This window comes from Populus trichocarpa, chromosome 12 (genome assembly GCF_000002775.5).
Source record: "Populus trichocarpa isolate Nisqually-1 chromosome 12, P.trichocarpa_v4.1, whole genome shotgun sequence".
Taxonomy (NCBI): domain Eukaryota; kingdom Viridiplantae; phylum Streptophyta; class Magnoliopsida; order Malpighiales; family Salicaceae; genus Populus; species Populus trichocarpa.
Window position 1 is genome coordinate 12,482,624 of NC_037296.2, and position 24,618 is coordinate 12,507,241.

General features: G+C 34.0%; 4 protein-coding genes across 4 annotated transcripts; 3 read left to right on the forward strand and 1 right to left on the reverse strand.

The window, feature by feature from the left end:
• The first annotated feature begins 441 nt into the window (after positions 1-441).
• Positions 442-2,818, forward strand: LOC7484859 (ACT domain-containing protein ACR6). Its single transcript, XM_002318111.4, has 7 exons — positions 442-756; positions 845-890; positions 1,018-1,132; positions 1,213-1,280; positions 1,354-1,938; positions 2,043-2,147; positions 2,228-2,818. Exons 1-7 carry the CDS (start codon positions 692-694, stop codon positions 2,621-2,623), a joined length of 1,380 nt encoding a protein of 459 aa, XP_002318147.1. The 5' UTR covers positions 442-691; the 3' UTR covers positions 2,624-2,818.
• Positions 2,819-4,212: 1,394 nt separating this feature from the next.
• On the reverse strand, positions 4,213-5,561 carry LOC7484860 (uncharacterized). Its single transcript, XM_002318716.3, has 3 exons — positions 5,444-5,561; positions 5,222-5,356; positions 4,213-4,890 (listed from the first exon to the last, which is right to left on the reverse strand). The coding sequence occupies exons 1-3, from the start codon at positions 5,537-5,539 to the stop codon at positions 4,444-4,446; spliced, it is 678 nt and encodes a 225-aa protein (XP_002318752.2). The 5' UTR covers positions 5,540-5,561; the 3' UTR covers positions 4,213-4,443.
• A 3,783-nt stretch (positions 5,562-9,344) lies between these two features.
• LOC7454580 (chitinase 2) lies at positions 9,345-10,601 on the forward strand. The gene has a single exon (XM_002318112.3). The coding sequence runs from the start codon at positions 9,543-9,545 to the stop codon at positions 10,458-10,460; it is 918 nt and encodes a 305-aa protein (XP_002318148.2). The 5' UTR covers positions 9,345-9,542; the 3' UTR covers positions 10,461-10,601.
• A 6,605-nt stretch (positions 10,602-17,206) lies between these two features.
• LOC18103817 (DEK domain-containing chromatin-associated protein 1) lies at positions 17,207-24,618 on the forward strand. The gene is made up of 11 exons (XM_006376850.3): positions 17,207-18,196; positions 18,333-18,366; positions 19,830-19,909; positions 20,054-20,113; positions 20,304-20,414; positions 20,499-20,579; positions 20,674-20,745; positions 21,529-22,060; positions 23,695-23,792; positions 23,893-23,923; positions 24,016-24,618. The coding sequence occupies exons 1-11, from the start codon at positions 17,762-17,764 to the stop codon at positions 24,186-24,188; spliced, it is 1,707 nt and encodes a 568-aa protein (XP_006376912.3). The 5' UTR covers positions 17,207-17,761; the 3' UTR covers positions 24,189-24,618.

Genomic DNA, 24,618 nt, shown 5'->3' on the forward strand with positions numbered 1-24,618 from the left:
TGCTTGGTCTTCTTCGTACCCTTGAATTTCTTATCCTTATCCACTGTCTGAAAACACTCTACTGTCAAGTGTGGCCGTTCAGAAATCACCATTTTTAAAAAAAATAATTTGGATATTTGTTGGATATTATTGGAGTTCCAGATTTGCTATAGGCCCTTGCCATTGGCCATCGCCGAATATTGGATCAGAATTTATTACAAAGCAAATGGAAAAAAACTGATCAAATATATTGTCTTTTTTTTTTCTTACCAAGAATTGTCAAATGTGTGCGTACCGTAAGAACTTTCTTACTTATTATTTCAATGGACAATAAATCAACTTTAACCTGTCAAAGCTGTCACGAGACAACATTTCAAGAATGCCAAGCCACGTGCTATATCCTAAAGTCCATCAATGATAGGGCAATTGAATCCAAGAAAAAGACAACTCCTAGGAATCCAAGAAATTTCTTCTCTCCCTCGTTTTATAGATGGCAACCTTAACTGTTTTTTTCACGTAACCAACCACTGTGCTTGTCGTTAGTATTCTTTCGGGTTTCTTCTGTCTATAAATGGAGTATTCTTTCGGGTTTCTGTCTATAAATTAATGGCCTCAACACTCCACCGTGTTTCTCACTGGGGATTTAATAGGCACCGTGAGAGTTTTGGTGGTTTCTTATTCAATTCCTAATAAAGACCAAAGAAACCCAGAAATGGATGACCGTGATGGTGATGATGATGCATATGCAAAGCTTGTAAGGAGAATGAACTCTCCAAGGTATTTCATATCTCTCCCATCTGTTCATTGGTAGGAGAGAGTACAGTGTTTTTTTATTACATGACCCTAGCTTACTATGTGGTTGCAGAGTTGTGATTGAAAATGATGTTTGTGAGCATGCCACAGTCATTCAGGTAAATTACCTTGAACTTTCAATAATGCAAGAATGTTTATCCATCTAGGATTTCTTTCATGTTTTTTGTTATCCACTTGTTTCTTATCTATTTGTCTTAATTTCTATTTTTATTTTTCTTTGTTTAGGTGGATACTGTCTACAGGCAAGGTACTCTACTTGAAGTTGTTCAAGCTCTCGCAGACCTAAACCTTGTAATAACAAAAGCGTACATGTCTTCTGATGGAGGGTGGTTCATGAATGGTACAGTTAATTGAAAACTCTTCTCAAATAAATGATACCCTCTTTCTTCCTTCAATTTGACTGTTGAGTTCGATTTTCAGTGTTTCATGTGACTGATGATGGTGGAAACAAAATTAGAGATGAAGGCATCCTCAATTGCATAGAGAAGGTATTTAGTTTCTCGCTTATTCTCTCTGTCATATGAAAATCTTTTTTTGTAACTGTTTTGCTTGCTTTTACAGGCTCTTGAGACTGATGCATATATGGTTAAATCAATGGGGAAGATGCTTCTTTCTAAAGAGCATACTTTAGTTGAACTGACCGGCACTGACCGGCCTGGTTTGCTGTCAGAAGTATGTGCAGTGCTGACTGACCTGAGTTGCAATGTCGTCAATGCGGAGATTTGGGCACACAATGCTAGAGCAGCAGCAGTCATACACGTTACAGACCAGTCAACTGGAACTGCAATTGAAGACCCGAGGCAGCTTTCCCTGATAAAGGAACTTCTTTATAATGTCCTGAAAGGTCTAGGCGATTATAGGACGCCAACAGTGTCCATTTCTTCTCCTGGGGAAATACATATAGGGAGAAGGTTGCACCAGATGATGTTTGCTGCCAGGGATTTTGAAAGGCCTCTCAGTGAGGACGACAATAGCGTGAGGCCATCCGTAACAGTATCTGACTGTCCCGATAGAGACTACACTGTTGTTACAGCGACGTCCATCGACCGGCCAAAGCTATTGTTTGACACCGTGTGCACTCTAACAGACATGCAATATCTGGTGTTCCATGGAACAGTCAATACTAGCAGCGATGAAGCTTATCAGGTATTTAAAGACATGATCCCTTTCAGTGGAGTTCCTAATTATGACCTAAGAAGCGGCTTTTTTTCATTTGTACAAAATGCTGAAGACAGTTTATATGATTGCAGGAATACTATATCAGACATGTCGATGGACTCCCTGTGAGCTCAGAAGCAGAGCGACAACGTGTCATGGAGTGTATTCAGGCAGCCATTGAAAGGCGAGCAACAGAGGTATAGCTGCACCTCTTTTGGAGATTTATATTTTCCCAGTCCATATAGCACATCTTCTCAGGTTGCTCGCCCTCTTGCAGGGACTACATCTTGAGCTGTTCACAGATGATCATTTTGGACTTATCTCAGACATTACAAGGATACTTCGTGAGAACGGTTTATGCCCCAAAAGGGCAGAAATTTCGACAAAGAATGGGAAGGCAAAACATAATTTTATTGTCACAGATGTGTCTGGCAACCCTGTTGAACCTAAAACTATCTATTTGATCCGGCAGCAAATGGGACAAACCGTGATACAGGTGAAAGGGAATTTTAAGTATGTCTCCGAAATTTCCCCAGCAGAAACCAAGAAGTTTCCTCTTTGGGAGCTTTTTCAAATGCCCAGGTTTCCAAAATTTTGGACTCATCAAATCCCATTCATAATATGCTTATGGTTTGCAGACATTGCAAAAACGGCAGAACAAATTGTTGCTTAAAGGACTCCATTTCCGTGGGACCATAAGTGACTTCAAGCACGTGCATACATCAAAATGAACTTCAAAGCTAATTGTTAGTTTACATGGTTTGTGTACAGCTATTGTACAGATTGCGTTTTGGGTTTGTTATAGTGAGACAATGATTGTAGAGATGAAGATCATTAATGAAAAGTGGCAAATATGTTTTAGCAACGATTTCTTTTCGCACAGCATTGGCTCAATTTTCTACAAGCTGTTTTTCTCTCAAGCTGCGCGCACCCTGGATAGTGCTCTGTTGCAGTGTTACCATGTTGATGGTATTGAGTGACCTTAACTGGTCAACTGCATCTGCTACAACATATTGAATAAACCTCCATATCGGATCCATCAATTCCTGCTTTTAAGCTCCAAAGCAATTTAAAAATAGGATTTCCCCTTCTTTCTTTGCGGGATAAAGCAAGGCCCCTGCAGTTGTTGGCGAGGAAATTCCCGCAGAGCAACCAACCTTGAAACAATCGACACTAGAAAGATAAACTGGATTTTTCAACTGAAACTTGATCACTATACAGGTTAAGAAATCCATAAACTGTCATGATCTATGTCTGCGAATCTCATGGGACATCACCATGCTTCCTAATCCAACATCTCTCAAGAAAAGGAACTAGCAATATCAGGAAGAAAAGTAGGAGGCTGATAACAAATGATGCACCAGCTGATTACCGGGTGCACCAGGGGCAACCATGTAACGGTAGATCATTTTGTTAAGAAAAAACTGTACTCTTACCACTGACGGCCGATTGTCGTTGGTGTTGTTCAGGAGGACCTCCTTTCTGTCCAGGCTGAAGACATAACGTCTAGCAGACGACATAAAGGCTGGAGCTATGTGATGCTAAGCAAACCCTATCGATAAAATCTTTTGTTGAAGCTGATCTGTCGTGAGTCTCTTTATTTATTTATACAGCTTGTAAACTAAAAGGATACAGATTGGACTAAGGTAGCGTCCGTCGATGCACGGAAGGCTTGCGATTAATTACTCTTTTCTTTCCTTCTATGGAATCTGAGTAAAAGGTGGTGTCTTATGGGAATTAGAATGGTTCTTCGCGGATTCAAGTGTATAGTTGTATAAGAGATGGATCAAAGGGTCAACAATACTTTCACACACAAAAACCCTAATTGACAGCAAAAATCTTAAGAGAATGAAACATCTAGATAACAACAGATCAAAGTTTTGCAGACAGAATTGCACCCAAACACGTTTACCTGGACAAGAGCATTTACAATGAGAAGGGGGCAAATTTAAACGGTGGCGTGCCTCCATTTACCATATTCTATAGCAAATTATAACTGCACAACAACGATCATGGAAGAGAAAGAAATTAAGTACAACTAGTTTTATCAACGTGCTCATACAGACATACAAGAGATGCATGAAGGGTGCAGATTCAACATTATATGGAACATAGAAATCTTTAGGAGCAACCTTTAGATGTCGATCGAGCCCCATTCTGTGCACATTGGATAATAGCAACATAGAAATCTTGTAACCAATCCGATATTGAATTGTATATTATCACTAGAGTATCAATTAGCACGTATCTCATAACACTCTATTTCGGCGTCAAAGAAAGAACTTGTGCCATAGATCTGAACCAAAAAACACTCACACAGACAACGCCATTCACAGCAAAACTATACACTACAGAGTTCCAATTTCCAACTTAGTCCCACTCTAGAACAACTAGAAAGCCAATCCAAAGAATGCAATGGCATATCGTATATGAACAGAACTAAACCTGGAAAAAAGAAACAAAACACGAATCATACCCTTTCCATGCAATCATTCAAGTGGGCAATGGTCCGCCAGCAGAGCCACCCAATCCCGAACCAAACAAGAACAATATCGTGGACACCACAAAGCTCCAGATCAAGAAACACAAGCACACAATGCGCCATTTCATGGAAACAAGGTCAGTCATCCAGTCTTTCTCTTCAGGCAGTGTATAATACTCATCCATAACAGCCTTCGTCAATGCATCTAGAACCTTCTTTGACCGCACATCAGAATTCGAAACCTCAACTCTCGCTTCTTTTAGAAGCTTCACCGCAACATCTGCCTCCAACCCCTCCACTGGACCGATCTTTGAACCGCATAGTTTGCCGAGTCCATATTTCTCGACGGAACCTGGTCCGTCTGTGATGGTGCTGATTTCTGAAGTTGGAGTAAGATCAGAGACAGATAATGTGTCTGTCGTAGCCCAAGGAGCCGGATTTAAAGGCGACACGGAGATCTGAACCGAGGAAAAGAATTTATCCAGACAAACAGAAATCAAAATACAAATAAAATAGCTAGATGACAATATTTAAAGGATTTTTTAATCATTTCAACTGTGATTTTTTCTTAACAAAAAATAATCAAAATGAAAACAAATTATTAGAAGACATTTAAGGATTATGTAACAGGAAATCAGCATAAATTAGAAAAATAGTAATCTGTGATTACGATCGCAGCGACTTCAAAAGATAAAAATTGAAGTAATATACCTAAATCAGTTTTGCGTAAGAGAAAAATCGAAATAAAATCGAAAATAAGGAATTTCAATGAAATGAAGAGAAATTTACTTGTGCTGTTTGGCCACAGTGATAAGGATCAGAGATGTCTGAAACTAGAGATAAATCACTCAATTCGTTGTTGATTTCCGGCGAAACAACTTCGGCGGCCGAAGAAAACACACCGTTCAAGCTTTTCTTTGCGATCTACACAAGTGAGAGATTTTCAAAAAGAGATTCGGAAATATAGAGAGTAAACTTAGGGTTTGGAGTTCAATTAGTTGATTAATTAACCTTTTGTGGCTTCTTCAATTGAGACTCTTTGAATTTGCGAGCGGAAGAGGATGATGATCGCGAGAGTTCTTTTAATGGCGTTTGGTACTCTTTCATTTTGGCGGGACAAATTTGATTTTTTATAAATAGATGAAAAGGTTAAGGGAGAGTCTTATATATAGTGGAGCCCGGGAATATGGAGGTTACTGATTAAGCGCTAAACGCTTAAATTATGGGTTAATAGTTTCTGGTTATTAAGAGGGTCATTGATGGTTAAAATGTTGAATTTTTTTTAATAACAAATTTGAGGATTTTGAGATTTGATAGATTTTCAATGGTAGTAGATGAATTGGACCAATCTTTTTTTTATATATATAATTGTAGATATTCGAGTCAGTTTATGCGTATTTCAATTAATTTTTCAAGATTCTAAAATTAACAATTATATAAATATTTAATGATTCTATTAAATTGAGAATTTTTAGAAAGCATGATCAATTAAGTTCATTAATTGATCATTTTTCAAGATTCTATTGCGTTGTATTGTATTGAAAAGTATTTTATAGCATGATTATGAATATTTATTATTTAGATATTGTTTAATATTAAAAAAAATATTGTTTATGAGTTCTTGTCATTTCAATATGGAATTAAATTAATATTTTTTACGCGTTATTGACGTTTTAAGATAAGAAAAATTATATCATTTTATCATGTAATGTTTTTTTTATGCTAAGAGATTTTAAAAATTGTTCATTCATTATTTTTTAAGGGTCTGAAAGCCTGACCCAGTTGGGCCAGTCTCAGGCCTAGCTAGAAGCCTGAATGGTCTAAATTGGGCCTGATAAAAGTTAATTAGGCCTTCCTTAAGCCCAGATCGACCTGACCCATGAACAAGTCTAATATAAAAAATAGAGATAATAATTGTTGCAATCATCACCCAACTACCCCTTGTAATTAATACATCTTTCATTGTCTTCTTGTCATTCTTGGGATCACTCTTCTCTCTCTGTTAACTTCGTCATTTTATTTCCAACAAAACTATCATCGAAATTACCTAACTACCCCTTGTAATTAATATAAAGAGCTTTAATCAAAAGATGATGTAAATTTAGGAAATTTTCTAGTAATTTCAAGACTTTGATATAAACTTACCTCATATTTGATACTTTTTTTACTGGTTTGTATTTAATTTAGTTTCTCCCTCCAAAGCCTTAATTATCCAAAAAAATCAATTACCGTGAAGATATTATTGTATCCCAAAACACATTATTATTCATTCCAATATTGTAATTATAACATTACCTCTTTATCATTTTATCTTTTGTTTTTACTTCTGAGATAATGTGATATTTTTATCATGATATAAATATCTTTTTAAAATTATATAAGGTTATTTTGGTTATTGTATTTTTAATCCACAATAAAATTTATAATGTAACCCTTAAGTAAAACAATTCAATGGAGTTTTTGTATTTTTAATATTTGATAGAATAATAGAATTACTTCATTACCCTTACCATTCAAATTTTTTAACCTTGGTTTCGAGAGCTTAGTTGTAATTGTATAATAATTTGTTTGTTATTATTATTTAATCCCAAAGATATTTTCAGTTATGTACAAATAAAAAAAACAAAAAAGCTATTGATGTGTATCTCACACCCGTCAACCGCTCCGCCCCCTTCTGGCAGCATGTGCAACTGGCTTTGATGAATGTAATTGTGATTTTGCCGCATCATTTGATTCATCTCGACATCTATTTGCTCTTTCGATGGCATATGTGTGGTGATTCAACGTGGTTTGGCTTAAAATTACTTTTCTTTTCTTTATTTCTTTCCTTCTCTTTCTTCTTTAGATTTTGTGCTGGCCATGAAAAAATCATATCAACCCTTCAATTTATTTTTTTCTTTTGATTCAATCCCTCTTCTCTTATTTGCAATTGTTTTATTTACATTAATTATTTCCAATTAGATTTTATTTTCGATTTCATTCGTGGTCATTATATTTTTTTAAATTATTTTCAAATTTAATTTTCATTCTTTTAATTGCTATTTGTGTTGTTTTGAATCATTTTCCTAGTTGATTTGTTTTTTTTTTCAATTCCACTCCTATACATTTATTTTCATTTAATTTTTATATCAAATTTGATTCTAATTCTTTTAATTACTATTGTTTAAGCATTATCTCAATGGATTTGCTTTTTTATAATTCCACCCCTGAACATTTAATTTCATTTGATTTTTCCTTAAACATTTAATTTTATTTAATTTTTATGTCGAATTTAGTGCTAATTCTTTTAATTGTTATCTTTTTTGTTTTGCATTGTTTTTTTTATTGGTTTATGTTCTTAATTTCATCCCACAAAATTTGTTTAATTAAGAATCTTACTTCTTTATTTTTTTAGGTTTGTCTTTAATGAGGTCACCCTGGTCTCATGGCTCGGGTAATAGATTTGAAGAAATAGACCGAGTCGACTTTCATCTTTATTTAAAGCATTATTTTTTGAATATTTCTTTTGCCGGTTTTTTTCACTTTCCTATTTATAGGGTCATCCTAATTTCATGTCCTAAGTCATGTGTTTGATTTGTTGACTTGAGTTGGTTGTCGAGTTCGCTTGATATTTTTTTTGTTATCTTTTTTTTTTTTTTGCTTTGACAAGTTTTTAAATTTAAAAATTTTAAATTGGTTTGTAATAAACTTCTTGATAGTAATCAAATCTAGGATTTTATAGGTTGCGAGTTTTTTATGATTTTACTATGTTTGAGATGTTTGTCCGGGTTTGCTTGGTTTTTAAAAATGTTTTCAATTGCACCATCTATGATTTTTTTTTAATTTTAAAAATTTGATCCTAATTCTTTTAATTGTAATTTTTTTTATCTGGGATATTTTTTTTAGATTTCATCTTTATTGAGTTTTTTCCTATCAGATTTTAGTCCTATTATTTTTTTTATGTTCCTTTTTTTTTCAAGTTTTTTTTTTGTTAATAGTTTTTTCAACAATTCCATCTGTTAAGATTAAATTGGATGACATTTAAGTTTCATGATTGAATTCGGGTTCATGATTTAACAAGTTGCAAGTTTTTTAGATTAAACTATATTTAGGAGGTTCACCTAGGTTTGTTTGCCCCTTCCTTTTAAAGCCAATGTTTTCTTTGTCTTTTTTTTTAAAGCTTGACTCTTTTTTTTTTTCTAGTTTCCCTTAAGTTAGGTTAGTATTGAGTTGTTTGATAATCCGGATATACTCGAGCGTGGTTCTTTTTTTTCATTGTTTTTTTCTTTGTCAATTTATTTATTATTGTTTTTTATATTATTTAAATGACCACTTTAACCAATAACCCGATACTTTAATTTTTTTAACCTATCACTTTTTACATAAAAAAAAATTGTTTGCCATTCACTTTTAAAATTTTATTTATTTATTATTGTTTGGTATTGCATTCTAAATAGAGGTTGAACAAAATTTAAACAATTTTTTTAAAATTAATTTTTTTTATATGTTTAGATTATTTTGACATGTTGATATTAAAAATAATTTCAAAAAAATAAAAAAATATTACTTAATATATTTACAAATAAAAAACACTTTAAAAATAATCATTACTACACTTTCAAATATTCACGTAAAAACCACACTTATTTCAAGGCTTTAGCGTAGAAAAGGTAGAGGTGTCTACGGCGACATTAAATATATGAAACGAAGAAATGTTCTATCAAACACTAGCAGTAGAGTAGTCGCAACAGTCTTCCTAGTAAAACGAATCAACTTGCTCTTTGTTTCCCTTCATATATATATACAAAGAGCAAGTTGATTCGTTTTACTAGGAAGACGGTTGCAACTTGCGACTACTCTACTGCTAGTGTTTGATAGAAAGAGCAAGTTGATTTGTTTCCCTTCATATATATATATAAGATGGTAACAAAATAGCGGTCTTTCAACTAATACGTGCATCAGTCAAGAAGAAATAATCTGAAAATTGCATCCACGGCAATCCACATATAATATTTTGATACTTTTAGCTTTGCTCAATTCATGCCCAGTATTTCCGCATTGACACGGTATATATAGACAAGGTTAACACCCAAGAAAACACAACCTCTTGAATCCTGAACAGTTACAAGAAATGGAGTTTTCAATGTTGTTCATCACCCTTCTTATTCTTCAAGCTATCTTCCCCTCTCAAGCATCGATCCAAGCAGCCCCTGCAAAATCAGACCTCTTCCGTGAATACATAGGGGCCGAGTTCAATAATGTCAGATTCACCGATGTCCCTGTAAACCCTAATGTTGAATTCCATTTCATCCTCTCTTTTGCCATTGACTATGACACCTCTAGCTCTCCCTCCCCCACCAATGGAAAATTCAACATCTTTTGGGACACCGATAATCTAAGCCCTTCCCAGGTTTCTTCTATCAAGAACCAACATTCCAATGTCAAAGTTGCCTTGAGCCTTGGGGGGGATAGTGTAGCGAATGGCTATGCTTACTTTAATCCTTCCTCTGTTGATTCTTGGGTTTCTAATGCTGTTTCTTCACTCACACGGATCATTCAGCAGTATAACTTGGATGGGATTGATATTGATTACGAGCACTTCCAAGCTGATCCTGATACATTTACAGAGTGTATAGGACAACTCATTACAGCCCTCAAGAGAAATGGAGTCATCTCGTTTGCCTCTATAGCTCCTTTTGATGATGATCAAGTTCAGAGCCACTACTTGGCCTTGTGGAGGAAATATGGGCATCAGATAGACTATGTCAACTTCCAATTTTATGCATATGATAAGGGGACCTCGGTGGCTCAGTTTCTGAATTACTTCAACACGCAGAGTTCTAATTATAATGGTGGTAAAGTATTGGTGAGCTTTATCAGTGATGGAAGCGGAGGGTTATCTCCAGCAAATGGCTTCTTTACAGCCTGCAGTAAGCTTAAGAGTCAGAACCAACTCCATGGGATTTTCGTTTGGTCGGCAGATGACTCTAAGGCTGGTGGTTTCCGCTACGAAAAGCAGTCACAAGCTCTGCTAGCAATTCCTCACTAATATTGTTAATTACCATGAAATTCGGCTTAATTACTCTATGTGATAAATTAGATTCCATGGTCATGTACTCTATGTAATCTATGATTATGTATGTTTCTGTGTATGCAATACTTGTATTTCAGACTCGGTTGTTTTTGCTGATGTTGGTGTGCCTTATTCCCTTGGATCAATGCTGGATAGCTGGTCTACCAAGTACTCGATAGATTGTTTGTGAGAATCATCTTTTGATTTGGCTCAGATATTCGGTCAGCCTATGGTCTTGATAGAATATCAATGGTGGTCGTTGGAGTGGTAACTATTTAAAATTAATAAAATAAAATAAAATAAAAAACATCAACCTTTGAGTTTCTTTATAAACAAAGTTTACCGTGGATCAACATGAAATTATTATTTTATCTTTTAAACAAAAAACTATTAACTTTGCCATTAAGGATAAACTATCCTTTTCACTTGACTCGTTACTCACTTCTAAATACATTAGGATAAACCGGTTTTATTATCATATTGGATACCGGTAAAATAATTTAATTATCTTTAAAAGTAAAAAAAAATATTAAGCTGGTGCAAATGGATTTTTTCATTTTTTTTATTTTTTTAAACAAAGTGAAATGATTTTATTATTTATTTTTACTTTTAATTTTATATTGGTTTATCTTAAATATTTATATTTTATATAGTTTATTAATTTATTTACATGTAAAGATAAATTAATAAATTCATGGAATTATAGTTTTTCAAGTGAAAATTTAGCATCCAATCCTTGAGTTTTAGCTACACATTAACCCTAAATAAATAAAGGCTCGTGGTATTGAGGAAGCTGATTTATAAGCCAATTAAATAATAAAATTTACCTTAAAGATATTTGGTTGGCTTGTGTACATGTTTTGAAAAATAAAAGAATGAGAAAAATAAATTTTGCTCATGTAAGAGTAAGGATATTTCCTTGTCATAAATTTTAGAAATAAATCCTAGTAAATCACAGAGATAATATTCTTTGTAAATATCCAAATTAAACGGCTTTGATGTTAAAAGAAAGGTAAACTTTTATGTTTATGACTTTCTTAAGATAAGTCGATTTTATAAATAAAATACAGCTACAAATTAAAGATCAAAATCTACTAGTTTTTAAAAGAAAATCAAGAAACAAATAAAATGATATTTTAGGGCAAAGAAAGAGAGAAGATCAAGAAAGAGACTTTGATCGTAAAAGATAAAATAGGGTTCTTTTTTACTATTGAAAAGGGGTAGAAATAAGAAGGAGAGAAGGAGAGCATGTTGCAAACATAAACAACATATTTCTAACTTATTCCAAGCAAAAAATATTTTATTCTTCTCATTAATTTTCCTTTAATGTATTCCAATGAGCACACGCATGGTTTATGTCAAATACATTATGATCTAAATTTTATTTTTCAAGGGAATTAAGCTTAGTTTTCATCACACACTTTAGATTTCAAGTTATTTTATTTTTAATTTTTTCTATGTCGAGTGTTTATCATTGATGTTATTGCTTATAACTTTTTAACTAATTATTGTCTAATCTATTAAATCATAGTGAGACCAAGAGATGATTTACTATTATAAGTTTTCAGGATTAAACACTACTAATTGAGCGAGAACTACAGATACTTTATTGAGATTAGTTTGATTTTAGATTAAGAAAAATACAAATAACTTAATAAATCTTCAATTAATTCAATTTACATAGAAATATGTTGAATTTATTAGATGGAGTTATTTTTAATGTTGTTTAGGAGAAAACTCTAAATAGTTAAGGGATCTTTTAATCATCACATTAAGATTTGAAATTTTATAAAAAAAAATACTTGTATCTCAAATTCGGTTGTTTTTATTGATGTTGGTGTGCCTTATTCCTCTTGGTTCAATGTTGTATAATTGATTCTGTATTATTTAAAGTGACGTCTATCAAGTACTCGATAGACTGTCCGTGAGAATCATCTTTTGGTTTGGCTCATGTATTCGATCAGCTTGTGGTCTTGATTGAGTATCGATCTTTTGGTTCAGCCACAAGATTTTCTTTTGTAAAAAAAAGGTCTAACACGGTGGTTTGAGTGGTAAATAATTAAGATGAATAAAATAAAAGACATTGATCTTTTAATTTGCACGACAAAGTTCATTGTGGATCGGGATGTGAAATAATTATTTTTCTCTTATAAAAAACCAACATCTATACTATGAGGGATAATACAATATTTTTCAATTGACTTATTTGTTATTTTCAAATATATTTGGACAAATCAGTTTCATCATATTTTTCAACATAATAAAATAATTTAATTATCTTTAAAAACAAAAAAAATATTACACTTGTTATTTTTCAATGGACTTTTTTGTCTTGTTATTTTTTCAAGCTTAATGAAATGACTTAATTACTTATTTTTACCTATTTTTATATAATTATTTCTTATTACACTTTTTATTTATGCTATTTTATCTTAAATATTTCAAATTTATATAGTTTTTATTTATTTATTTACATGTAAAAAGAAATATATTCATGGAATTATGGGTTTTTTAGTAAAAAAATCAGCGTTCAATCATTGAATTTTAGCTAAACATTTACCTTAACTAGATTGAGGCTTATGGTATTAAGGAAGCCCTTCCAAAAACCAGTTAAATAAGAAAATCTACCTTAAGGATTTATGATTGACTTGTGTGCATGCTTTGAAAAAGAAATGAATGAGAAAAATAAAATTTTCCATTGTGAGAATAAGAAAATTTATTTTCCATAAATCCTAAAAGTGGTTCTTGGTAAATTAGAGACAACTTTTGATATAAATATCCAAATTAAACGGTATTGGTGTCAAAAGAAAGGTAAGAGAAAAATCTACAACATTTATGTTTTTTATAAAGAAAATAGGGTTAGAAATTAGAGGTTGGAGTCCACCAGTTTTGGAAAGAAAATCAAGAAACAAGTAAAAGGAGATTTGGTACCAAAAATATAGAGAAGATTAATGAAGAGATCATGACCATAGTTGATAAAAAAAGGTTATATTTTACCATCGAAAAGAGGTAGAAATAAGAATGAGATAAAGAGAGCACACTACAAACAAAAACAACATGCTGAAATGGAGTGCTTCTTCAACATATTCCAAGCAGAATAATTTTTACTCTTCTCATTAATTCCCCCTTGATGTTTCCAATAAAAACATGGTTTATGTCAAATTCATCATGAACTACAATTTATTTTTCCAGGGTTTTAACGTAGTTTAGTTTTGATTACACAATTTAAATTTCAAGATATTTTCTTTTTTATTTTTTTAATATGGAGTGTTTATCATTGATCTTATTGCTTATAAATTTTTAGCCAATTATTGTCCAATCTATTTAATCATAACGAGACCAAGAGGTAATTTATGATTAGAAGTTTTCAAGATTAAACACCACTAGTTAAACAAGGGATATAGATACTTTACTATGATTAATTTGATTTTAGATTAATATAAATCCAAATAACTTAATAAATCTTCAATTAATTTAATTTACATAGAGATATGTTGAACTATTAGGTTGAGATATTTTCAATGTTGTTCAGGAGAAAACTTTAAATAATTAAAGGATATTTTAATCATCAACATGAAAAAAACTCAGTTTTATTTCTAAGTAGTAATTAATTTGATAAATTTCAGTACTTGATAACATAGTTAGTCATTGTGGACTTGACACCTTTTTCTTCATAAAATTTTATAACCTATTGCGATTTTGTTCACTTGCAAATTCATAATCCTTTTATACAAATTCCACTCATTATCAATCTAATGAGCTATTAAACACATATAGTTAATATTTTGGATTGATGTCCATGTATCTGTTGTTGAATATAATCGTTGACCCCTAAGAGCTGTCCTCAATCTATCCTTCTATTCAACATAAAGTTTCAAACAATCTCTCATAATAGTGAAACGAGAAAGAATGCAAAATCTAGGTTGTATGGTCCTAATAAACAATTTAAATCTCTGACTCTCCATAAAATTAAAAGGCAGCTCATCAATTATAACCATCTTTGCTAGTGCTTGTCTATATTCATCATAATTATAACCTATTGCCTTAAGAGTTCCCACATTTTGATCTCCCAATTCACCCTCCTATATCTTAGGTTCTAATACTAAAACCTTTTGTTTCCTATCAACCACGAAAGGAAACTTTTTACACACTTTTAAATCACTCCACATATTACTTGTGCCATTAAGAATAATATGATATGCATAATTTTTTCCACAATAATTACATTCAACTCTAGGGGCTTTAAGATCACCATCGAGTTTTCTAAAATGACCCTAAATTTGTGACTTTTTTCTATCATCAACATTTCTTTTCCTTGATGTCAAAACTTGAGGTTGTTTATCTTTTGTATTCATGGTGGATCCTGCAGTGGTTGATTCTGGGTTAGTCTTTGAAGTTGGAGAATTGATTGATGTTGGTGTAGCGCCAGTGGATGAAGCATTTTGAATTTGAAAGTTTTTCATATGTTATTACCTAATAAAAACATTTTAACGACCATAATTAACATGAGAATGATAAATTATATATATTACCAAATTTCTACAAGTAAAATAGTGGTATAAATAAATAAAAAGTAAAAAAAATATTACCAAGTTATGAATTGTATTTTATTCCATGTTTATAACAATTATTCAAGTTCCACAAAATATTCAAATGGGCATGTCAAAAGTAAAAATAAAATAAAATAAATACTGCTTATTTTGTAGATTTATGAATACACTCTCTTTTGCCCCACTATTTTTCAGCTGCATTAACAACTAAAATTCTCTACAAGCCTCCCAAATGTTCTAATTGTGCTCCTCTTTTTTCTGAAGGTATTGATTCGATTATGTCCTTCACTTGAGTTGTTATCAATAACTTTCAAATTTGAAACAATGATTTATTATTAGTGCAATATTGCACAGTAATTCTACATTAGTGAGTTCTTATTTGAATTGTTTTAACATTTGCTATATGTGAGTGTTCTAAGCATATTTTTTTTTTTTACATTAAGTTTACAACTTTATTAATGCAAATGACATGTCTCTTTGAATTCTTTCTTGTTATGGTAGTTATGATGCTATATTTATTTTCTAGTTACTAATAGTTAGTGATTGATTACTGTTAAAATGGAGAAAAATATAATGAAATGGCATATTTCATGTGCTTTTTAGGAGTTGCAGCTTTCATAATCTCATATCTGAATTAACATGATAAGATGAAATTTCACTTTTTCTTCAGTGTCACAATTAACAGTTATTCTAGTGCAATGCAGGCATATGGCATGCGTAATGCAGGAGCTATCATTCTAAATTTCTCACCCAAACCTTTTCTTCCTGATTTTGGGCATATTCTCAGCATTGAAAACCACCTCTGACCTCTCAAGTCTCAATTGTTTACGGGAAGCATTATTGAATCCTAATGGCATTGCATTAACATCGAGAAAAATGAAAATTATACCAATATAATCTAAGCTACAACTCTGATTTTTGGTAAGGACATACCACTTTAACAAATACACAGAGTATATGTTAAAAAAATAAAAACAGAGACTGACAGAACAAAAAAATCATACCTGGTGTGACAAGATTCAAGGTCGGGTGTGAGAGAGGGAGTCATAGAGGCGACTGATTTGCTAGATCTGGAGGTTAGGTATGGTGTGTGCCATACCCGTGTAGGAGAAAGAGGTGGTTGGTTTGTTATATTTAACGATGAAGATTGAAGCCTTGTTGAAGGTTTACCAGTCTACAAGAGTTAGGAAATGAAGACTGATTAATTTGATTTTGTTAGACGACTAGATCTGGCCATGAAGTTTTGTACAACGACGGGGAAATCATTTTTGATCAGGCTGAGAGTGTGAGAGATTAAGATTTGAGAGTTGCGACTTGTGAGGGCTGAAGGGGGCGGTTTGTTTGTTAAGGAGTAAGGATGACTGCTAGATGCGGAGTTGCGGACGGGTACTGCTAATGCTAGGGTTAAAAATTAAAGAGCGGTTTTATAGTATCTTTTTTTTTAACTGAACCGGTTCGGTTCAGTTAAGGTTTTTCGGTTTCAGGCTTATTAAACTGAAATCGAACTGAATCAAAAAATCTTTAAAAAATTCTAATCGATTTTTTAGTTATTTTTGTTTTGTTTAATCTATTTTTTGATACTTTTACTTATCTCTAGTCGAACCGAGATCCTTGAAACAATCAAGCTTGAGGGGATGAAAGAGAAGAAGGGCCCACATTCTCGATCTAATCGAGCCCAGGGAGAATAAATGAGAAAAGGAAGAAGGGCCAGCTGAGGTGGAGAAAAGAAAAGGAATAAGAAAAGAAGAACAAGGAAGGAGAAGAGAAAGGAGAAGGAAAGACCTAACTAGGCTCGGTACCTTTTGCCTAACTAGGCCCGAAGGAAAGAGAAGGAAGAAGACAAAGATAGGAGATACAAAAAAAAAAGGGGACCAACTGTACCAATTAGCTTATTCGTTCATGTCCCTGAGAAAGCCATCCTCTCAAAGAACTCACGCACAAACAGCTAAACACCCCACGCTACTGTGTTTTTTCAACTTAAAATCAGAAAAACTCTTGTTCTGTAGAAAAGTGTCATTAAAAAAAAGTAACAACACAAGCCCATCAAATCACGAAGGAAAGCTCAAATTCAATGGAAGAACTTCTTGACATCGTGAATTTCCACACGCAATAGCCAAGACAGCTACAAATTCGTTGCTGGTGGAAAACGGAATCATGAAATTAACCACTAGCAAGAATACAAGGGGCTATAGCAAAAACACCACCGGAGCAGGAATCAAAAGATAAAAGCCACAACAAAACAAAAGCAATGCAATCATCCACAGAAACCAGTGACCCTGTCTTCCATTTCTACTCCCACGAGACCAGACCGAGTAAAAATTGACAAGTGGTGCATGCCCAATAAAGACAGCTAGCTCTTTCCTAGCAGTCCAGGGCAGAGCAATACAAAAAATGTACTGCGCCTTAAAATCATTCTCGCTCGATCTAAAAAAAATCCGCCACTATTTCTTAGAGTGGAAAAAAAAAAACAAAGCCCCAGAGCGCGCTCTCATTTTTCGCATCAAAATATTTTGAACCCCCGCCTTCTTCTTATTTCCTTTTTGTCTCGAACTCAATCAAATCAAATCAAGCCAGCCCGCCCCCCTCTCAAATTCCCCAAATCCCTAATTTCTCTCTCGCCTTTCTCCTTTCCTTCTCCCTGCCTGTTGCGCACAGAGGATCTTGCTATTTTGTGATCTCTGTCAAAACCCTAACTTTCAGGGTTTTAGTCTCTTCTGTTTTGTCTCCATGGCGAGTGAAGCCCTAGAAGAGAAGAAATCAGAGGAGGAAGCTCCTGCTGCTGAGGAGTCAAAACCAGGAGCAGAAAAGGAGCAAACTGAAAACGAAGGACCGATGGATAGTGCTGAGAATGAAGCGAAGGAGGAGGCCGACAACGAAGAAGTGAAAGGAGAAGAGGAGACTGCGAAAGAGGGTGCAGAAAAGGAGGAGTCCTTGGGAAATGAGGAGAAAGAAGAAGAAGCGAAAGATAAAGGAGAGGAAGAGGTAGAGAACAAGAAATCCAAGCGAAGAAGCAAGAAATCGAGTAAGAATTCGACTGGGAAGAAAGTGAAGGAGCTGGTGACTCCGAGTAGTGATAGGCCTACCAGAGAGAGGAAGGTGGTGGAAAGGTACTCTGTGCCTGAGCCTGGACGGTCAGCGACCAAGCCTTTTTCTATTGAAAAGGTGAGATTACTCAAATCTTGGTGTTTCTCGAATAAAAAAAAAAATCTTTTCACTCAAATTTGCGTGTTTATCTTAGAAGAAATGGTTTCTGGGCATGGGGGTTTTGAGATAATTGTGGGTTTTTTTGTGATTACAGGGACGAGGAACACCTCTTAAGGACATTCCCAATGGTATGTTTGTTTTAGTTGGTTGTTTTGGCGCGTACATCGTTTGATGATTGTATGTATGAATTTGTTATTGGATCCTGTGTTATTGTTGGCGTTGGTGTTTATGTAGTGTATTCTGTTCTGTTATCTATTTAGTAACTATGGTTTCTAAACTCTCTGAAATTATCAAGAAACAATAGAACAGATAATGACTAACATAATCGCGATTAAGCAATGATAACAAGTTTTGATGCATCTATGGTCGATGCATGTCTTGTATGCTCTAATTTTGTGTGAAACGAGCGTGCGTTAATTCTGTAATAGTATATGATGGGTTTCCAGTGAACAGTGGGGATTCATTATGTTGCATGACTAAAGTACATTGTTGAGAAAAGTTAACAACTGCTTAGGAGGGAAAGGTGTTAGTATTCCAGGTGACATGTTTCTCAAGTGCTAACAATGGAGTCCATTGTACAGTGTGTAGTCACTTCTGCAAACAAAAGTTTTGGTAGATATGTAGTATAGGGGAAGGTTTGATTGTGTAGTAGGAATTGGGTTCTATCTTAACAATTAGTTTTAAAAGTTGTTGCATTGCATATGAAGGCACGCATGCCATTGTTTTAAATGAATGTAAATCCATTCATGAAAGGAGAAAATAACAATTGTTCCATTGTTTCCTCCGTGCTTGTCTAACTTGGAGGAAAACTCATCCCAATTAAGTCTTACTTCTGAGCTAATTGTCACTGTCTTCGTGGATCTCTCTGTCTTTTCTGTTCCACTAAATTTATGGATGAACAAAATTGTGGCATAGGTTATCAATAACATGAGAATATTCTCTGGATAAAACTATAAACAACAAACAAAAGCTTTGGTCTTGGTGATTCAGAATTCAAAATTGTAAATTTTGGTGGCATGAACTTTCATAAACACAGGTGGGTTTACTCTCAATGGGTTTTACTGTTCAGGGTACTTGCATGTTGTGCTGGGTTCTAATTGTTCTGGAAAAATTGTCCTGAAAATAGAGGATGCCATCCATTTTAATTGGTGTTAGAAGTCCGGTAGGGATGCGTGTGCATGAAATTTTAATGATTCCTCAAACAGGACAAGCTTGATGGCATGTATGAACTCTTCCAAGATTTTTCACACATTTGAGATGTGAGCTAATATTTTGATCGACATCCTTTATTGTATCTTGGCTTTCTCTTGATAGGGTTTTGGGCATTTTTATGTACTATCATTTTTGTCATTAGTGTCAAAGGATGCACAAGTATTTTATAGGAAAGGAGATAGATTCTCAGGTTCTGGATTTAGAATGCAGGAATACTAAATTTCCATAAAATATTGCAAATGAAAGAGATTTTCCTGGACATCAAGAAGGAACAGATTTTCTTATCTTGTTGACTTGCACATGGTTTGTCTTACCTTTATCCATCTTTTTTGTTACAGCAGACTGGCCTGTTTTTTGTCTGATATTCTGAACTTTTCAGTGGCTTTCAAGTTGTCCAAGAGAAAAGCTGATGACAATCTGCAGATGCTTCACTTGATTCTGTTTGGAAAGAAAGGAAAGGTGCCTGCCTGATGGTCTTTTGAAATGTTTGTTTTAATTCATCTTCCTTTGTTATTGCTGTCTTGGTTGATTTTTTTTTTAATCATCATTGATTAATTCTTTTATATTTATGACCATTCTAAACTATGTTAATGTGATTCTTAGGCACACAATTTAAAGAAGAACATAAGCCAGTTTTCAGGCTATGTGTGGGTCGGGAATGAGGTACCGGCATTCTTGTCTTTTATTTTCTTTACATGTTTATGCACACGTATTTATGCATTTCTTGTTGCACAAGCATGCACTCTGGTGAAAACAAGATTCTATACCTAATTTATTCATGGCAGCATCTCTTGTGTTTAACAATTGTATGTGCCTTGAAACTGTTTTGATTGGTTTTGTCACATCGTATCAGGAAAAACAGAAAGCAAAAGTAAGGGAAAAGCTTGACAAGTGCGTCAAAGAGAAGTTGATGGATTTTTGTGATGTGCTCAATATCCCCATAAATAGGTCTGTTGTGAAAAAGGTTGGTATCACCTATTTTAGAAGTTATGTCTTCATGTGATTTAAATTCACCTAGAATAGTCACTTGCTTGGGCCTTGTTTTCAGGAGGAACTCACTGTAAAAATATTGGAATTCTTGGAATCCCCACATTCCACCACTGATGTTCTGCTTGCTGACAAGGAACAGGTTCTCCATTCTCTAAATATTTACATATTGCAGCATTAGGTAGCCATTTACTGTTAATGTGAAAGCTGATATTTGGTGCTTATTTTTGTTTCAGAAAGGTAAGAAGCGTAAGGTCTCAACTAGCAAAAATGTGAGTCCTGGTGAAGCATCAACGACACCAGCAAAGGTTTGTGGTATTTTTTCTGTATAAAACATTACATGGAGCTTTTCTTTAATAAGATCTTGGATGGATGTGTTTTCTTGATGCACTCCAATAGAAGTGCATTGTTCTCTTTGATGTTGCTTTTGGTGACCTTTAATTATCATATTGGCTGTGGGCTATTTTTGGTTATTAGCACCTTTTTTTTAATATTGGCGAAATAACAGTTTGAAAAGAATTGGCAAAATTGCATAGTTGTACATGTCTTGACATTCAAACTTGTCGCAATTCAGAATTGCAACATTTAAAAAAATTGTGAAATAGGCTGCACACGAGGAGATAGGAGAGAGGAGAGAGAGAAAAAGAAATAAAAAAAGGCAAGTGAGCCACATGACATGTAATTTGTTTTCCATCCAATTTATTGCCGTCTTGAGTTTCATCATCCTTGAATTCCAAACTGACATGCCCAGGATGTCCTTTTAATTGACAACCGTGAACTATATTGGATACATGATGTATTTTCTTGACTTCATCTTCCATATATGTTTGCTATTTCTCAACTATTTTAATCAGCAAATTGGAACTTTCCTAAGCCTTCAAGACCAATTTTCTAGAACATAAGTGTTCTGCTGAAGGGTGCTTTATGACATAGTTCTTTGCAGGTGGTGTAAATAATGAAAGATAGTGCTTTTACCCATCTCTTGTTTTTAATTTTTTATCTTCAAGATAATATGACACTCGTACTTTGCTGATGCATGTTCTGGTTTTTATGTGAGCTGGTTATGAATTCTTTACTTCATTGTTCCACAGAAACGAAAACAAACAACTCAAAGTGGACAGAAACGAAAGCATTCGTTCAAAGATGAGGACGACGACGATGAAGATAACGTTGAATCACTAGATGCTAAAGATGATTCGGAAGATGATGGTGAAAATGAGGCAGGAACGAAAGACATGAGTGATCACGAGGAGACTAAATCAGAAGAAGAGGAGGATGAGCCAAAGGAGCAGACACCATCTAAGAAATCAAAAAAATCTTCAAAGCAGAGTTCGGTGGCTAAAAGTGCAGAAAAAGCTACCCTTGGCAAGAAAAGAACCCCTGCAAAACCTGTTAAAGGTCTAGAAAAATCAACCAAAAAATCTTCTGACTCGTCATCAAAAAAAGGTGCTAAAGATACTGATGGAACTTCTGGTTCAATTTCTAAATCAAAGGGATCTGCATCTAAGAAACAAAAAGTTGAAAAGGAAAGCCCGAAGGACCGAAGTGCTTCCTCTAAAGACAAGGTCAATGCCAAGAAACAGTCAACCAAGTCCCCATCAAAGGCTTCTGCAAAAGATCAAGGTGCAGTATTTTCATTCTATTCTTGATGTTTAAAGTTTTTGGTTTTAATTTGTGATTGTCTGGAGCTTTTGAGCAAGTGATTTACTCTTTTGCATTGTGGCTCCTTAACCCTCTCTTATGCTATTTATTAATTTTGCAGTTATCATTGTCAATAAAATACAGATTACTTTACATCTATCAATTTTTTATTGATTTTATAGTTATCATTGTTCTCTAAACATCAACTTTCTTTCTTCTAGTTGCTTTTGCACTCTTCATAACAGACAGAACTTTATTGGATTCATCTCATTTTTTTGTGCACTTTTTTTTGGTGATCAGAAATTTGTCAAATAGGAAGTTTGAGATCAGTGGAAGTTTATCACTGTTGGAGGGCATTGAAACATGCTAATTGAAGACAACAATGATTTTTTATAGGAGATTAGGCTAGGATAGAGCAATAATTATCAAGTGACAATAGAGGTTGTGTTTTAAATGAATATCCAAGAAATATGTGGTGGGATTGTATTTGAGATCCATAGATAACATGGCTGGGCAGGGAGTGTTAATTTTGAGAGAAAAAATATTACCTTAGGTTATTTGCTACCTCTGGTGGATGGGGATTAATGTTTCCTCCCATGCTTGGAGTGAAATGTTACCCATCTGATTTGTTAAATGGTTTGTCCTACCAAACATAATTAGAGGTAGTTTACATGGGTAATTTTTCTCCCCTTTCACCTCCTTCATAACACCTTAAATGTATCTATATCAATATGCTTTTTGAAGATTATACATATAATAAAAAAGCCAAGGAAAAAACCAGGCCCAACTTTGTCTTTCTTAAAAGAATTGAGTGGGCAAACTTAGTGGTTAAGCATAAAGGACATCTTATGTTGCAGAGTTTAGAGAAAGGACAAAACTATACAGCAGCAATTTTTACTGAGAAATGATGCATGTCTACTCTTTCAATTGTAGAGAAAATAGGATGGAGTAACAGATGTTATTCGGAGAAATAATACGAAGAGTGAAATGATGTCATTGTGGGAGGTAGCAAGATGTGGGGAGAGAAAGCGACTAAATTGACATTCATGGAGTGCTTGTTTCTTTGGAATGGAGAAAGATTGTCTGTATAATAGTTATCTATAACATCTTCCTTGGATTTAATTTTTGTTGTGCTTGGTAGGGGTTTTTGTTAAGCCAGAAACAAGGCTACAATGGATAATGGTCCATTGGCAATTTGCTGATTGTGTGTGTTTGGCATTGTGGTAGCTTTTGCGGTTAAAAAAGGTAGGTTTAAAAAAAAACACTTTTAGTTGCAGTTTAAAAAATGTGTTCGGTTAAAACTGCTTTAAGATGGATTTTTACATCTAAAATAAATGAAAATCAAGCTATTTTAACTTTTACAAATCCAAGGTTTGGAACACAATTATGTGCAGGGCACAATGCAAAAAGCAAAAGCTATCTGGCTAATGAAATGGTTTTATATCCGTGATTGGACAAAAAGCAGAAGCTATCACAATACCAAATGGTCTCGTAAATATCATGTTTTGCTTTTAATTTACTTGTCAAATTGATTTTGTACTTACATGATCTCCATTTGTTTTAAAGTTATTTCAGAGTTTGTTCCCTTGCCAAATGATTTTATGTTGGAAAATTAGGTAAAGCCAAGTCTAACAAAAAGGCCAAGGCAGAACCCACCAGACAAGAGATGCATGCAGTTGTAGTAAATATTCTGAAGGAAGTTGATTTCAATACTGTAAGTCTTGCCTGTGATTTAGCTTTGCAATTTGCACAGTTATGACAGTTTATCTTGCTTGTTACACCATCCTCAAAAATCTGTTTTTGGTGATGTGCAGGCAACTCTATCTGATATTCTCAGACAACTTGGTATGAATGGCTCATATTTCATTTATTAGTTGGATGTTGGCACATTTCCATTCCAACTTTGCTAATCACGTGTATAAATTTGGTCATATTAGGTGCCCACTTCGGCATAGATCTAATGCATAGAAAAGCGGAAGTGAAGGATATCATTACAGATGTGATAAATAGCATGTCTGATGATGAAGAGGAAGGTGAAGGGGAGGAAGCTGAGGATGATGCTGAAGCTGGTGATGATGCAGATAAAGATGGAGACGAGGAAGATGACTAGTTCATTTTAATACAGATGCTTATTTGACTCTTGTGGAACATGAGGTATGTGGTGTATTCTCCAGACATGATCCTCCACTAGAGGGTTTCAACTGCAGATATTGATGGTGCACTACTGTTGCATTCTGGATCTTGTTATCGTTTCCAGATGAAAATACCCAACTGGGTTTGTTTTGTATCATATGCTTTAGTACCTTTTGCTCTTACAAGTAGTACTGAGCTGACCTAAATGATTGGTAGTTTTATTTCCCCACCCCCACCCCCAACTTAATCCCTTTTCGTTTAGATTTGGTTTTTAGGTGTACTCTTTCCTACAACTGAGTAGAGGTTTGAACTGCAACTCTCATGTGGTCCTTAAAGGTGGTTATAACCATGAACCTTGTAGGTTGAATGTTTTGCAAATTTATTCTAACAGTTGAAAATTCTCTTTA

Excerpts from the sequence above, each read along its gene's own strand:
- LOC7454580 (XM_002318112.3), top strand. The coding sequence starts at position 9,543 with ATGGAGTTTTCAATGTTGTTCATCACCCTTCTTATTCTTCAAGCTATC.
- LOC7484859 (XM_002318111.4), top strand. The coding sequence starts at position 692 with ATGGATGACCGTGATGGTGATGATGATGCATATGCAAAGCTTGTAAGG. Across the intron at positions 1,281-1,353 it reads TCCTCAATTGCATAGAGAAG|GCTCTTGAGACTGATGCATA; the intron begins GTATTTAGTTTC and ends TTGCTTTTACAG. Across the intron at positions 2,148-2,227 it reads TTGAAAGGCGAGCAACAGAG|GGACTACATCTTGAGCTGTT; the intron begins GTATAGCTGCAC and ends GCCCTCTTGCAG.
- LOC7484860 (XM_002318716.3), bottom strand. The coding sequence starts at position 5,539 with ATGAAAGAGTACCAAACGCCATTAAAAGAACTCTCGCGATCATCATCC. Across the intron at positions 5,357-5,443 it reads AATTGAAGAAGCCACAAAAG|ATCGCAAAGAAAAGCTTGAA; the intron begins GTTAATTAATCA and ends TCACTTGTGTAG. Across the intron at positions 4,891-5,221 it reads ACTGTGGCCAAACAGCACAA|ATCTCCGTGTCGCCTTTAAA; the intron begins GTAAATTTCTCT and ends TCCTCGGTTCAG.
- LOC18103817 (XM_006376850.3), top strand. The coding sequence starts at position 17,762 with ATGGCGAGTGAAGCCCTAGAAGAGAAGAAATCAGAGGAGGAAGCTCCT. Across the intron at positions 18,197-18,332 it reads AGCCTTTTTCTATTGAAAAG|GGACGAGGAACACCTCTTAA; the intron begins GTGAGATTACTC and ends TTGTGATTACAG. Across the intron at positions 20,415-20,498 it reads ATAGGTCTGTTGTGAAAAAG|GAGGAACTCACTGTAAAAAT; the intron begins GTTGGTATCACC and ends CCTTGTTTTCAG.